Source organism: Clupea harengus, chromosome 20 (assembly GCF_900700415.2).
Source record: "Clupea harengus chromosome 20, Ch_v2.0.2, whole genome shotgun sequence".
In the NCBI taxonomy this organism is placed as follows: domain Eukaryota; kingdom Metazoa; phylum Chordata; class Actinopteri; order Clupeiformes; family Clupeidae; genus Clupea; species Clupea harengus.
Window position 1 is genome coordinate 11,266,958 of NC_045171.1, and position 12,500 is coordinate 11,279,457.

The 12,500-nt window shown below is 46.0% G+C and overlaps 1 protein-coding gene across 1 annotated transcript in view; it reads left to right on the forward strand.

Moving 5' to 3' along the window:
• The window catches only part of LOC105903250 (protein diaphanous homolog 1), a 115,832-nt gene that overhangs the window by 20,632 nt on the left and 82,700 nt on the right, over positions 1-12,500 (forward strand). The window contains 10 exon segments of the mRNA XM_031587588.2: positions 5,164-5,190; positions 7,113-7,277; positions 8,494-8,595; positions 9,010-9,140; positions 10,248-10,322; positions 10,443-10,506; positions 10,508-10,522; positions 11,082-11,221; positions 11,752-11,857; positions 12,016-12,126. Of these exon segments, the coding sequence (XP_031443448.1) occupies positions 5,164-5,190; positions 7,113-7,277; positions 8,494-8,595; positions 9,010-9,140; positions 10,248-10,322; positions 10,443-10,506; positions 10,508-10,522; positions 11,082-11,221; positions 11,752-11,857; positions 12,016-12,126 (936 nt within the window).

The following is a 12,500-nucleotide window of genomic DNA, read 5'->3' on the forward strand; positions in this document are numbered from 1 at the left end:
ACACTCACACAATAACACTTACATCCACACACTCACACAATAACACTTACATCCACACACTCACACAATAACACTTACATCCACACACTCACACACACTTTCTCTCTCTTTCTCACACACACACACACACACACACCTACATGCATGCACTCACATGTATGCTGAAGTGTGGTGATTCTCCTTGCACAGACCTGTTTTTAACTCTGCACTGGGATTCCCTTCTTAGTTTAAAACACACACACGCACACACTCACTTACTCTCTCGCACACACAGATACACAGGCATTTGCTGTTTCCTCTGTGATATGTGTATGTGGTTGGTCCTTCTCTTAAGAGTGTCCAGTAGACGTGTTTATGTGTGTATGCTTGTGAGAACTATGTGTGTATATCTCCGGGTCGGTGCCTTCTGTGAACTCCATCAGTGTCAGTGTCTCTAGGGATCTCTCAGTACAATGTGTACATGTTATCTCATCATCAACAGGCTGGGGGGGAAAAACATAACAAATGCTTTGTTTATTTCCTGACTGTTGTGTGTGTGTGTGTGTGTGTGTGTGTGTGTGTGTTGTAAACGCATTTGACTTGTTCAGTATATTTGGAACTGTGTGTGTGGAGGGGGGGATCACTCCTGGGTGGCAGCTTGGATACGATCAGGTGGTTCCTCCTCTCAGCAGGCCCTCTCCAATTAGGCTTGTCACGGGCTGCTGCTGACCGCGCTGAATAAGAGAGCGTTAGCGCGACCCGCTGTAGCACAGCGTGCGTTAAAGCAAGTCAGGATGGCCCCCCGATACAGGGACCCCCCCCCCCCCCCCCCCCCCCCCCCCGAGGGCCTCCTGAGTACCTGCATCACGCTCAGCTCCGTCACTCCCCCGTTGAGCTAAAAACACACCACAGTCGCCGATACCCTCATGCTGCTTGGCTTGCAACACGTTTCCCAGTGTCCTGTTTCTCTAATGCACACTGGTCCACTTCAGCCTCACGCGCTGCAACACCGCTGATGGATTAGCCTCTTATCGACAATGCATCATCGTAATGTAACATTTAATGGCTATCTAACATAGGGCCGACTGAGAGTACAGCTAGCTGTCTCTCAGTCTCTCTCAGTACTCAGTTACCTGGCTGCGCTCTGTTGGCTAACACACTTCAGACTGAGGTGAACGAGCAGCCTCTCGGGTTGCGGTTTAGCCTTTTCAGCAGTTCCCAAACCTGTTTGGCTGTTCTCCGAAACTGACGGCGCACTCGACGCCAAGCTGTGGAAAGGGTACCCCCGGGGGCAGCAGCCGGAAGCCAAACGCGGCCGAGGAGGAGGAGGAGGAGGAGGAGCAGCAGCAGCAGCGCTGGCTGCAAAGTGTCAGTTGTCCTCGATAGAGATCGGCTCGCCAAACAATTGCTTTCTGACACTCGCAGGGTGTGAGTGTGAGTCTGTACGAGTCTGTACTTAGTTTCCCCATGTGGCCCGTGTGGACAGGCAAAGGACAAACAGGGCATGTACGGAAACCTGTGTGTGTGTGTGTGTGTGTGTGTGTGTGTGTGTGTGTGTGTGTGTGTATCAGTGTCAGTGTGAGCGACATTTCTGCGGGTGGGGAATGTGGAATGTGTCACTGTGGGCGCATGTTTGATAGACCACATTCCTGCGCGGTTGATAAGGACATCTTTGCCAATCAAGATAATGCCTCTTACAAAGGTCAACGAGAAACCACCTTCTATTACACCCATGTTATCACTCCCTCTATACCAACTAATGCAAGTTTATTACGTGAGGTGTGATTTCTTTCCTAGGGTCACATTATGTTTTTCAAATAAATTTTTTTCTCTTTAGAAATACATACATTTTCAATATGTAAAATGGTTCTTGGTGGTTTTGAATGCTTCATCTTTTAAAGCAAGTAAACGTTAATGTTGCTTGGTTAAAGCTGGTAAGAAAAAGTAGAATATCCTACAAATATCATGAGATTGCAATGTATTGAATTTAGGAGAGAACTGAAAGTTCTTAGACTCCTAATAGCCGGCCACTTCCCCTTCTTGCCTCTTCCTCCGTTTCTGCGGGCCTCACACACCCAAGTCTATTGCGTGTGTGTGTGTGTGTGTGCGTGTGTGTGTGTGTGTGTGTGTGCGTGTGTGTGTGTGTGTGTGTGTGTGTGTGTGTGTGTGTGCAGGGGGCGGCTATTAGGCTGAAGGATGGTCTTGAGGAGTGGTGCAAGGAGAAGGAAAGAGACTGCCCACTCAGGTGTGTAAGGGTTTATTTGTGTGTGTGGTTGTTGCCCTGATAGACACTGGAAACGATGTAGAGGGCCAGGGAAGGGGATTCTGGCTTGAGGTGTGTGTGTGTGTAACCTATTGGGAGACCGACTTCTATAGAGGAAAGCATATGGATGCATTCTCTCATGAAAAGCTATACAAAGCTGGACACCCGTACAGTTAGAGACATTCTCTTGTGCCCAATTACCCACATGGCCACAGAGCAAATCTATGCAGAAGGATCGCATAAACACACACACACACACACACCCACACACACACACAGCATAACAAATCTTGGGCTGTGTTGGAATGGAACAGATAAGTGCTGGCTGCAGATGATGCAGAGACAGCGTGACTGTGTCTCAGGCTCTGTGTGGATTCTCCTCTAATGCTGTTAAAAAAAATCGCCTGCTTAAAAAGACCATTGTCATCCCAACCTCCTACACCAAGGAAACGGTACCCAAATATAACACACAGGGCTAGCCAAAGAAGTAAGTGTGTGTGTGTTGTGTTAGAAGAGGTCCCTTTGTCAGTATTTGGTATTGTGTGTGTGTGTGTGAGAGTGTGAGAGAGCGAGCGAGAGCGAGACATCTGAAAAGTCTGATAACCTCATCACTCACACAGAGGACAGATATTTAGGAGAGATTACATAGAGCTCTAGCTTCAGGAGGAAGGGCGAGGGTGTGAGATCAGAGGGGGAGATGGATGGATGGATGGATGGATGGACAGATAGATGAGAGTGAACTAAAGAAGAGGCCTTTAACTTCAGCAGGATGGACTCCGAGGGTCGAGCATAATGGATCGGAACGGACTCGCACGCTGTGATCCATTTAATGTCTCGTATGACAACAGATATGGCCATCACAGTGTATGTGTGCGTGAGCGCGTGTGTGTATATGATACTAACTACATAAGGGCCTCCATTAGAGGCAGTGCAGCTGCAACACAACCCCATTACACCCTGGCATAAGCTGCATCTCATTTTGAAAGTGCAGTTGCAGAATGGAACATACAGGGAGGGGGGTGGGGGGGACGTGTGGTATGTGCCTGGGTTAGTTTATGTGCATCTCTTTAATTAGCATGTTTCGTGTGTGTGTGTGTGTGTGTGTGTGTGTGTGTGTGTGTGTGTGTGTGTGTGTGTGTGTGTGTGTAGGTGTGTGTGTGTGCAGATGATTTTCCTCCCATTTAGCTTCAGTTTAATTGACAACATGCTCCTGCACGAACGGTAGGCTAATCAGGAGAGGAATCGACATCTTGAGTTAGATCCTCCATTTCCCTCAGGCAGGCAATCAGAATGCGCTTTCACACAGTGATGTTCATAGCATGTAATGGGGCCCTAACCTGTCATTGGGGCCTGTGTGTCCTCGGCTAGGCGTAGCCCCCAGCCTTTTCAATCATCAGCGATAGCAGAGGAATGCTGATCTGTCAGCTGTTTTTGCTCTGGAATCTTTGCCCCAGTGCCGGAATTTGAAAGTGAAACTGGTGATGTTTATATATATATGTGTGCTAAGCTAAGCTAGGCTAAAATGCCATGTGTTACTTGAGTTTATGTGCGTTATATAGGTCGTTCAGGTGCTAGGTGGTTAATGGTGTGATGTTCTGCTAAAGGGTGATTAATGTATGTTTTCCCTATGGTGCTCTCTGTGTGTGTGTGTGTGTGTGTGTGTGTGTGTTTACGGTGTCATCTGATGCGTGTGTGAGGTGTATGTGTTTACACGGTGTCGCCTGATGTGTGTGTGTGAAGTGTATAAAGGGGTCTGTTATCAATGTTGTGCTGCTTGTGCTGTTAGCGCTCGGGGAGGTCAATGGGTCAACTGCTCTTATCATGGTCATCTCGTCACAGTGGCTTTGGACCAGTTGGCAGAGTTTGAACAGGCACACACACACACACACACACACACACACACACGCACATAGATATGCATGGACAACAAGTACATACTGCATGCATGAGTACTTAAGTCTTGTTCTCTCTCAACTACACAGATATGCTCCTTCTGTTTCTGAGACATTCACATAAGTTTCCACTTTTTCTCCCATAGATACAAACAGCTCACTTTCTCTCGCGTTCACGCAGACACACTTACTCACACCGCACGCTTCAAAGCCTAGTCATATTCCCCACTTACTCACACTAATATTCAGTAATGTACCATGTCACACACACACACACATAAACACACATAAACACAAACACACACAAGCACACTCAAACACACAGAGGTGAGTCAGTAACTGTCAGACGCCCTGCTAAGAGATTTTACTTCCTATGTGTCAAGACAAAAAAATGCAGCAACATGAGGCTGAGTTTTATTTGCTGGTGTTGTGTGCCACCTTGTGGCTGTTATAGGGACATGCAATTGAATTTATACGTGTCGGAACCAACGGGGTTGGGTGTTTTTTTTTCGTTCACATGTTAACGCTACAATGTTACTCAATATTACAATGTTACTTAGTCTTAGAACTAACAGTACTAGTTTTAGCATGTCTGTACAAGTCTGAAACTAATGTGTCTTGCGGAACCCTGAAACCAATGAACGTAGTTGTTGACAGTTACCCTTTCCTGTCATCATTCAGAATTGATTATAACTGATTTTTAACAGATATTAAAACTTTTGATATAGGTTCTTGTCACTTTAACCTATCTTGTTGTAATACACTGAAGTGTTTGCTAGAAACAATTTTCTCTCTTCTGTCCTGAATCACTATCAACTACAACTGATGTCTCAGAACTTTGATTTTCCTGTATAAATGTTGTAATTCACTGTTGATTCGTTTTTTATCGTAATCATCTTTCTTCATCTTTTTCTTTGTCTGTGTCCCCATCTGCCTGCCTGTCGTTGTTTCTTTCCTCTTCTCTCCCCTCCCTTCTCTCAATTCTGTCATCCCCCCCCCCCCCCCCAACCAACCATCTTTTCCAAACAGAAACTCAAAAGGCTGATCCCTGATGAGGTAGGTTGATATGATGTATTTGTGTGTGTGTGTGTGTGCATGATCTAGTGTGTTTTTTTAGGCTGTGTGGCTAATCCTCCTAACCCTGGCTCTGTTATGTGTTCACATCACAACGCGGCTAACCTCACCGTTGCACTCTCACTTACTTAACCTCACACACTCTCAACCCTCAACCCTCAACGTGCACATCCCCCTGCCCTTGCCAGGCTCCAGAGAACAGATCAGATTCCTGCTTGGCAGCCATGGCTTTGTATGCTGGTTTGGACCAAATCTGGTCCTGCTGGGTATCTAAGAATATAGGGACCCATATTCTACCCAGTCCTCCACAACCAGGTATCTGTTTAAAAGGTTGGAGCCAGTTATGCAGAAGGCTTGTCTTGTCTTGTCTTGTCTTGCCCAAAGCTTTTTAAAGCGCGTTGTCGCCCCCTAGTGTCCACCAAGGGGCACAAGCTGTGTGTGCTTCTGTGTGCATTAAGGCACCTTTATGCTTGACGTACTGGTGGTTACACACGTGAACTGTGACGTCAACACGACACCATAACTATTATACTTGCGCTAGAGGCACGTTTGTGTCGCTGCACTCTTGTCCAAAACGATAGACGTGGCTGGCTGAGATCTAAACCAATGCAAAGAAGAACTAATGTGCTGAATAGAGCACAATCAAATATATGAAATGACCGGTAAACTGTATCACCAATAGTCATTTGAGGATTAAACTGGATGGGTCCTTTTGGTGGGTTTTGGTTTAGTGTAGTTTAGTCACCAGCAAAACCAGCCTGTTTATATCCAGTGAAGTTTTGACCCTCAGGTCTTCATCAGGAAAGGTGGTAACGTTAAAAACCCCCACTAACTAGCTTGCCAGCATCGTTCAACAGTTAGATGAAACAAAAGATCAAGTTCATACACCATCAAAACAAGAGAGCAGGGAATCTGCAAACAAGCATTCGTTCATCTTGTAGCCGTCCATGTTATGAATGCATCAACCGTGCCAGGTTACAAAACGCCAAAGCGCACCAAGAGCCAGCTGTAATGATGTCACTTTTGGCGCGCACCGTCGCTTGCAAGGGCGGCAACAGCGATCGTAAACTCCACTTCACACTCACCCTGAGCCAAGCACCGGCCCCTGCTTTGACCCGTGGCTGTTGTTGTTCCTTTGAGTTTCCCCATCGCACACACACACATCTAACAAGGCTCTTAACCGATACCCCAAGAATGCTCTTAGAATTTGCACCTGACTTTTAAAGCCTGGTTTACATGCCTGGATCTTTGCCATCAGACAGCTTTGAAATGGACTGCTGATCAAAACAAGCCAAACTCTGTGGGTTCAGGAAGGCTAGAAGAGAACGATCTAGAAATCAAAGGGGCTACTGCACCTGCACTGTACGCTTATTAGCTTTAGTTTCTAATGGCAAGGTTCCAGAATGCCTAGAGTTGTATTTGACTTTATAATACCATTCATAGAAATGCTTTATTCTCTTCCAAGTGAGAAGAAATTGAATGAAAACGGGTTCCCCGTATTAGAAATGGCTTTTTAAGCATTCCATTCTTAAGGCAGTTTGGCTTATTATTGGTTATGGTCCAACATTTAACGCTCTGGTGACAAAAATACAGAGGCCTGTAAACCACCATCTGATCTGGGCAAAGAAATGGAAATAACTTAAAGCTGAAGCCGCCCCACACAACGAAGCACCCTAAGGATATTCCCATTGTTTTTCCATATTTTTTTCTTTTCTTTGCCACCGAGCCACCTCACCTCCATCCCCCTCAGTCCCCTGTCTGTGTGTGTGTGTGTGTGTGTGTGTGTGTGTGTGTGTGTGTGTGTGTGTGTGTGTGTGTGTGTGTGTGTGTGTGTGTGTGTGTGTGTGTGTGTGTCTGTGTGTACCTTGCATATCTGTGACCTTTGACCTTTCACCTCCCGGCAGCTGGAGCGCTTCACCAGCATGCGTGTGAAGAAGGAGAAGGAGAAGCCGGGCCACTACACGGGGCCGAGGCACTCCACTGCAGCCCAGTACGAGGTGCCCGCCGGGGCCGGCATGCTGCATGAACACGGCGACGAGTACGTGCTGGACCTCTTTGAGAAGATGCTGGTGAGTGTGTGTGTGTGTGTGTGTGTGATATAGAGAGTGAATGATGGTAAATCATTCTGTTTGTGTGTTACACTGAAAAAAAGCTAGTGGTGTGTGTGTGTGTGTGTGAAAGTGAGAGACAGACAGAGAATAGCTAATAATGGTGTGTCTGTAATTGTGTGTGGAGTGTTTTTGTGGATCAGACAGTGAAGTGTTTGGTCTTCGAGGTGATCCTGGTGTGTGTGTGTGTGAGAGAGAGAGAAAGCGAGAGACAGACAAAGAGTAGCTAATAATGGTGTGTGTGTATAATTGTGTAAGGAGTGTTTTTGTGGATCAGACATTGAAGTGTTTGGTCTTCGAGGTGGTCCTGGTGTGTGTGTGTGTGAGAGCATGAGACAGAGAGTAGCTAATAATGGTGTGTGTGTAATTGTGTGAGGAGTGTTTTTGAGGCTCAGACAGTGAAATGTTTTGTCTTAGAGGTGTGTGGTGTGTGTGTGTGTGTGTGTGTGTGTGTGTTCATTTGGCTAATCGACATGATGGATGTAGGATCATGACTAAACTGTACACATTGAGTTCTCCACGGCTGTGGTTATTATCATGAGCCAAGAGAGCCTTACAACTTGTGTGTACAACTGTGATGATGTGTGTGTCACTGAATATGATTAAGATGATCAGCTTAATTGTGTGTGTGTGTGTGTCTGATTTCACAGTCGAGTTTGAAGCTCCTCTAATCCTTCTGATAAGATGGATAGAGGTTATGATGAGTTGTTGTATGATGAGTGTTTATTTTGTGTCATAGCAATCTTAATGATCCCTGGTGTGAGTGTTAAAAATTCTCACCACTTTCCCTCTCGTAACGAATGTGTGTATGCGTTCCAGGAAAGATGGTGGCGACAACTTAATGGTTTGTGTGAGGGGGAGAGTGAGGGACCGGGAGGGAGGGAGGGAGGGTGTGTGTGTGTGTGTGTGTGTGATGATTTAATGTTGTTTTTGTTGCAGCGGCTGATGATTCTGTCAGGGTGAGTGAGAGTGTTTGAGTGTTTTTATGGCGGGGATGATGGCGTGATTGCAGCAAGATATATTGCGTGCTCGTTTTGAAAATTGTCTCCCCTCTTTCTCTCTCTCTCTCGCTCTCTCTCTCTCTCTCTCTCTCTCTCTCTCTCTCTCTCTCTCTCTCTCTCTCTCTCTCTCTCTGTCTCATTTTTTTCCGACCCCCCTCCCTCCCTTTGTCCGCTAGGTGGATATGAATCTGAATGAGGAGAAACAGCGGCCCTTGCGAGCAAAAGACATCGGCATCAAGAGGGAGATGGTGTCCCAATACCTGCACACATCCAAGGCTGTAAGCGCCGGCCATTTATAACACACACACACACACAGATATGTACAGTAGCCTTGACATCATATCGTTTTAAAGTGATGAATCAACATGTTATTTCTTGATGATAAACCCCATTATCAGTGGTTTTGCTATTAACAAGGAATCCAATGACCACCTCCTTTGGATTCACTGTGGTAATCTATATTAAATCATTACACATCTAACATCTGTCAAATGTAAGGCTGCTGCAAGGAGTTAGTATTCTAACAGACCAGTTTGCATTTCCATTCTGTTATGTGGTTCCATTCTGTTTGGAGGGTGGATGTGACCTTTCTGACTAAATGTTAATTAACTTGACTTGTTATTGTGTGTGTGTCTGTGTGTGTGTGTGTGTGTGTGTGTGTTGTGTGTGTGTGTGTCTGTGTGTGTATACAGAGTCAAAACCAGAAGGAGAGCTCCAAGTCTGCATTGGTTTACATTCAGGAGCTGAGGACTGAACCCAGAGACACACAGCTACTCAGCATCCTGGAGTCTCTGAGAGTCTCCCTCAACAACAACCCTGTCAGGTAACACACACACACATACACATACACACCCCAGTCAGGTAACACACACACATATACATACACATACACACCACAGTCAGGTAACACACAAACAGACACACACACATACACACCCCAGTCAGGTAACACACATACATACATACATACATACATACACACACACACACACACCACAGTCAGGTAACACACACATACACATACACAACCCTGTCAGGTAACACACACTTATACATACACATACACATATACATACACACCCCAGTCAGGTAACACACATACATACATACATACATACATACATACACACACACACCACAGTCAGGTAACACACACATACACATACACACCCCTGTCAGGTAACACACACTTATACATACACATATACATACACACCCCAGTCAGGTAACACACACATATACACACACATACACACCCCAGTCAGGTAACACACACATATACACACACATACACACCACAGTCAGGTAAGACACAAACAGACACACACACATACACACCCCAGTCAGGTAACATACATACATACATACATACATACATATACACACACACACACCACAGTCAGGTAACACACACATATACATACACACCCCAGTCAGGGAAAAACACACATATACACACACATACACACCCCAGTCACGTAACACACACATATATACACACACATACACACCCCAGTCACGTAACACACACATATATACACACACATACACACCCCAGTCACCTAACAAACACATACATACACAAACACACCCCAGTCAGGTAACACACATATACACACACATACACACCCCAGTCAGGTAACACACACATACATACACAAACACACCCCAGTCAGGTAACACACATATACACACACATACACACCCCAGTCAGGTAACACACTTATACATACACAAACACACCCCAGTCACCTAACAAACACATACAAAGTTGGATAGATGTCACACTGAAAGGAACCTTCCGCCGGTGCAAATGGCCCTCTGGTTTGCTGTGTTGATCCAAGCCTATTCCATAGGTACCAAACTTTTTGGACACGTGCACATATCATGCTCAGTTTAACGTGACAACGCTTTCTTTACTCTCCCAAAGTTGGGTGCAGCAGTTTGGGGGTGAAGGCTTGACTTTGCTGCTCAACTTCCTGAAGAAACTCCAAGAGGAGAACCCGTAAGCTCTTTCTTGCCTACTTACACACACACACACACACACACACACTCACACACATACACTCACACACACCACAATTACACTGACATCTGTACCACTCAACCACTTTTCCCCTCTCAGGAACATGGACCCCAGGAGCATGGAAGTCAAGTGTCAGCATGAGATCATCCGCTGCCTGAAAGCTTTTCATGAACAACAAGGTGAGAGAGCCTTCAGTGAGACACCCAGTGAGATGCCTGGCTTCCTCTCAACAACACCAGCCAGAGCACAGAGCATCTCCTATTAGCGCTTCACCCTTCATCTGAAACTCCTCTCCATCTCTCTCTGTCTCTATTTCTCTCTCTCTCTCTCTCTCTATTTCTCTCTCTCTCTCGCTCTCTCTCTCTTTCTACCCCCTCTCTCCCCCCTCTTCCCCCCTCCCCCCACCTCTCTTTCTCTCTCCCTTGCCCTCACCCTCTCCTTCTTTCCTCTCCTCCCCCTCTCTCAATTCAAAGTTGCTTTATTTGCATGAATATTTGGATACGGTGTTGCCAAAATACAAATTAAAACACATTGCAAAAAAAAGACAATGTGCAGTAATATGAAGTCACACATACATTCTCTCTCTCTCTCTCTCTCTTTCTCGCTCTTTCTCACAATTCAATTTAATAAGCATTATTGCCATGACTGATGATATGAAAACAAAACAGACGATCAAGGGGAAAAAAACTACAATGATACTAATAAATTCAAATCCCCCTATCTCTCTCTCTCTCTCAGCATGGGCTGAAAGCCATGTTGATGTCGGCCGAGGGCATTCCTCTCCTGGTCAGAGCCGTGACCCCCAAGGTTCCACACATGATGGTGGACGCCGTCAAGATCCTGTCCGCCATCTGCATTCTGGATCACCCCGATAACCTGTGAGTCTGTGTGTGTGTGTGTGTGATCTGACAGTGCCTCCTAAAGCATACATCACAGATATATGATATATATCCGATACATCTCCTTATCCTGAGATAGATGATGGGTATGACCTGAAGTCACAGGTAACCCAGTCATGTACTCCTGGCACAGTACTTTTGTAAGCCTTGTACTTGGCCAAGTGGCTGTATTGTGTGTGTGTATGAGTGAGGTCGTCTGTTGTGATGGTGTGTAACGAGTTGGGCGTTGTAGCTTAGGTGCCCATCATTTCCTGGCTCTGTTCTAGTCGTTAGTTTTCCAAGTGGAAATCCCAATCTCTGGATGATATGCACGAGTGGCACTGAAATAACTACACCCATGAGGCAATCAGAACAACAAATCACTGGGATTGTTTGCCCAATCTTGTTGTAATGAGCCTGTTTCACTTTGTTGTGACTAACTGTTTGATACTGTGTGTGTGTGTTGTGTGTGTGTGTGTGTGTGTGTGTGTGTGTGTGTGTGTGTGTGTGTGTGTGTGTGTGTGTTTCAGGCATGAGAGAGTTTTGGAGTCCTTAACAGAGATAGCGGAAGAACGGGAGGTTGAGAGGTTTGAGTATCTGCTCACCGGCATGCGTAAACCCAACATTGGACTTAAGGTATACACTCCGTACACACACTCAAATCAGATCACCCACACACTTAAGTATACCTCCAGGTGGACATGCAACATAACTCTCCCATGCTAATGTAAAATCAGATTCAGTGGTGAAGATGAATTGTGTAATACAGCTGTGTGTGTGCGTACACCCCGTAGGCTGTATGTATGCAACTGGTGAACGCCCTGATCAGCCGTGGCGAGGAGCTGGACTTCAGGATCCACATCCGCTCTGAGCTCATGAGGCTTGGCCTGCGTGACCTGCTCAACGTGAGTCCCCCCCCCCCCCTCCCGTTCACACCCAAACCAGCTCACACGCAGACCCTTCAGAACCAGATCCTCTTCAAACCAGTACCTGCAGTCCCCCCCCCCTTACACACATCCCCACCCATCAACACCCTTTGTTTTCACACTGTACACGAGGCCTCTGTACTATAGAAAGGCTGTTTTTATTCAAGCACTGTTAAGCTTCTCAGTCCAGGCCATGGACACGTTCACATGGTCAGTCCAATCACTGACATCATTGTGAAGTGGTAATTGAAGCTTTTCACCGCCATTGCCCTCGAGCCAACAGCTCAAGTCCCAGCAAGCCGAAAGCTCAGAAATTAAGAACCCATTGTTCAAACCACCCAACAGGTAGATGA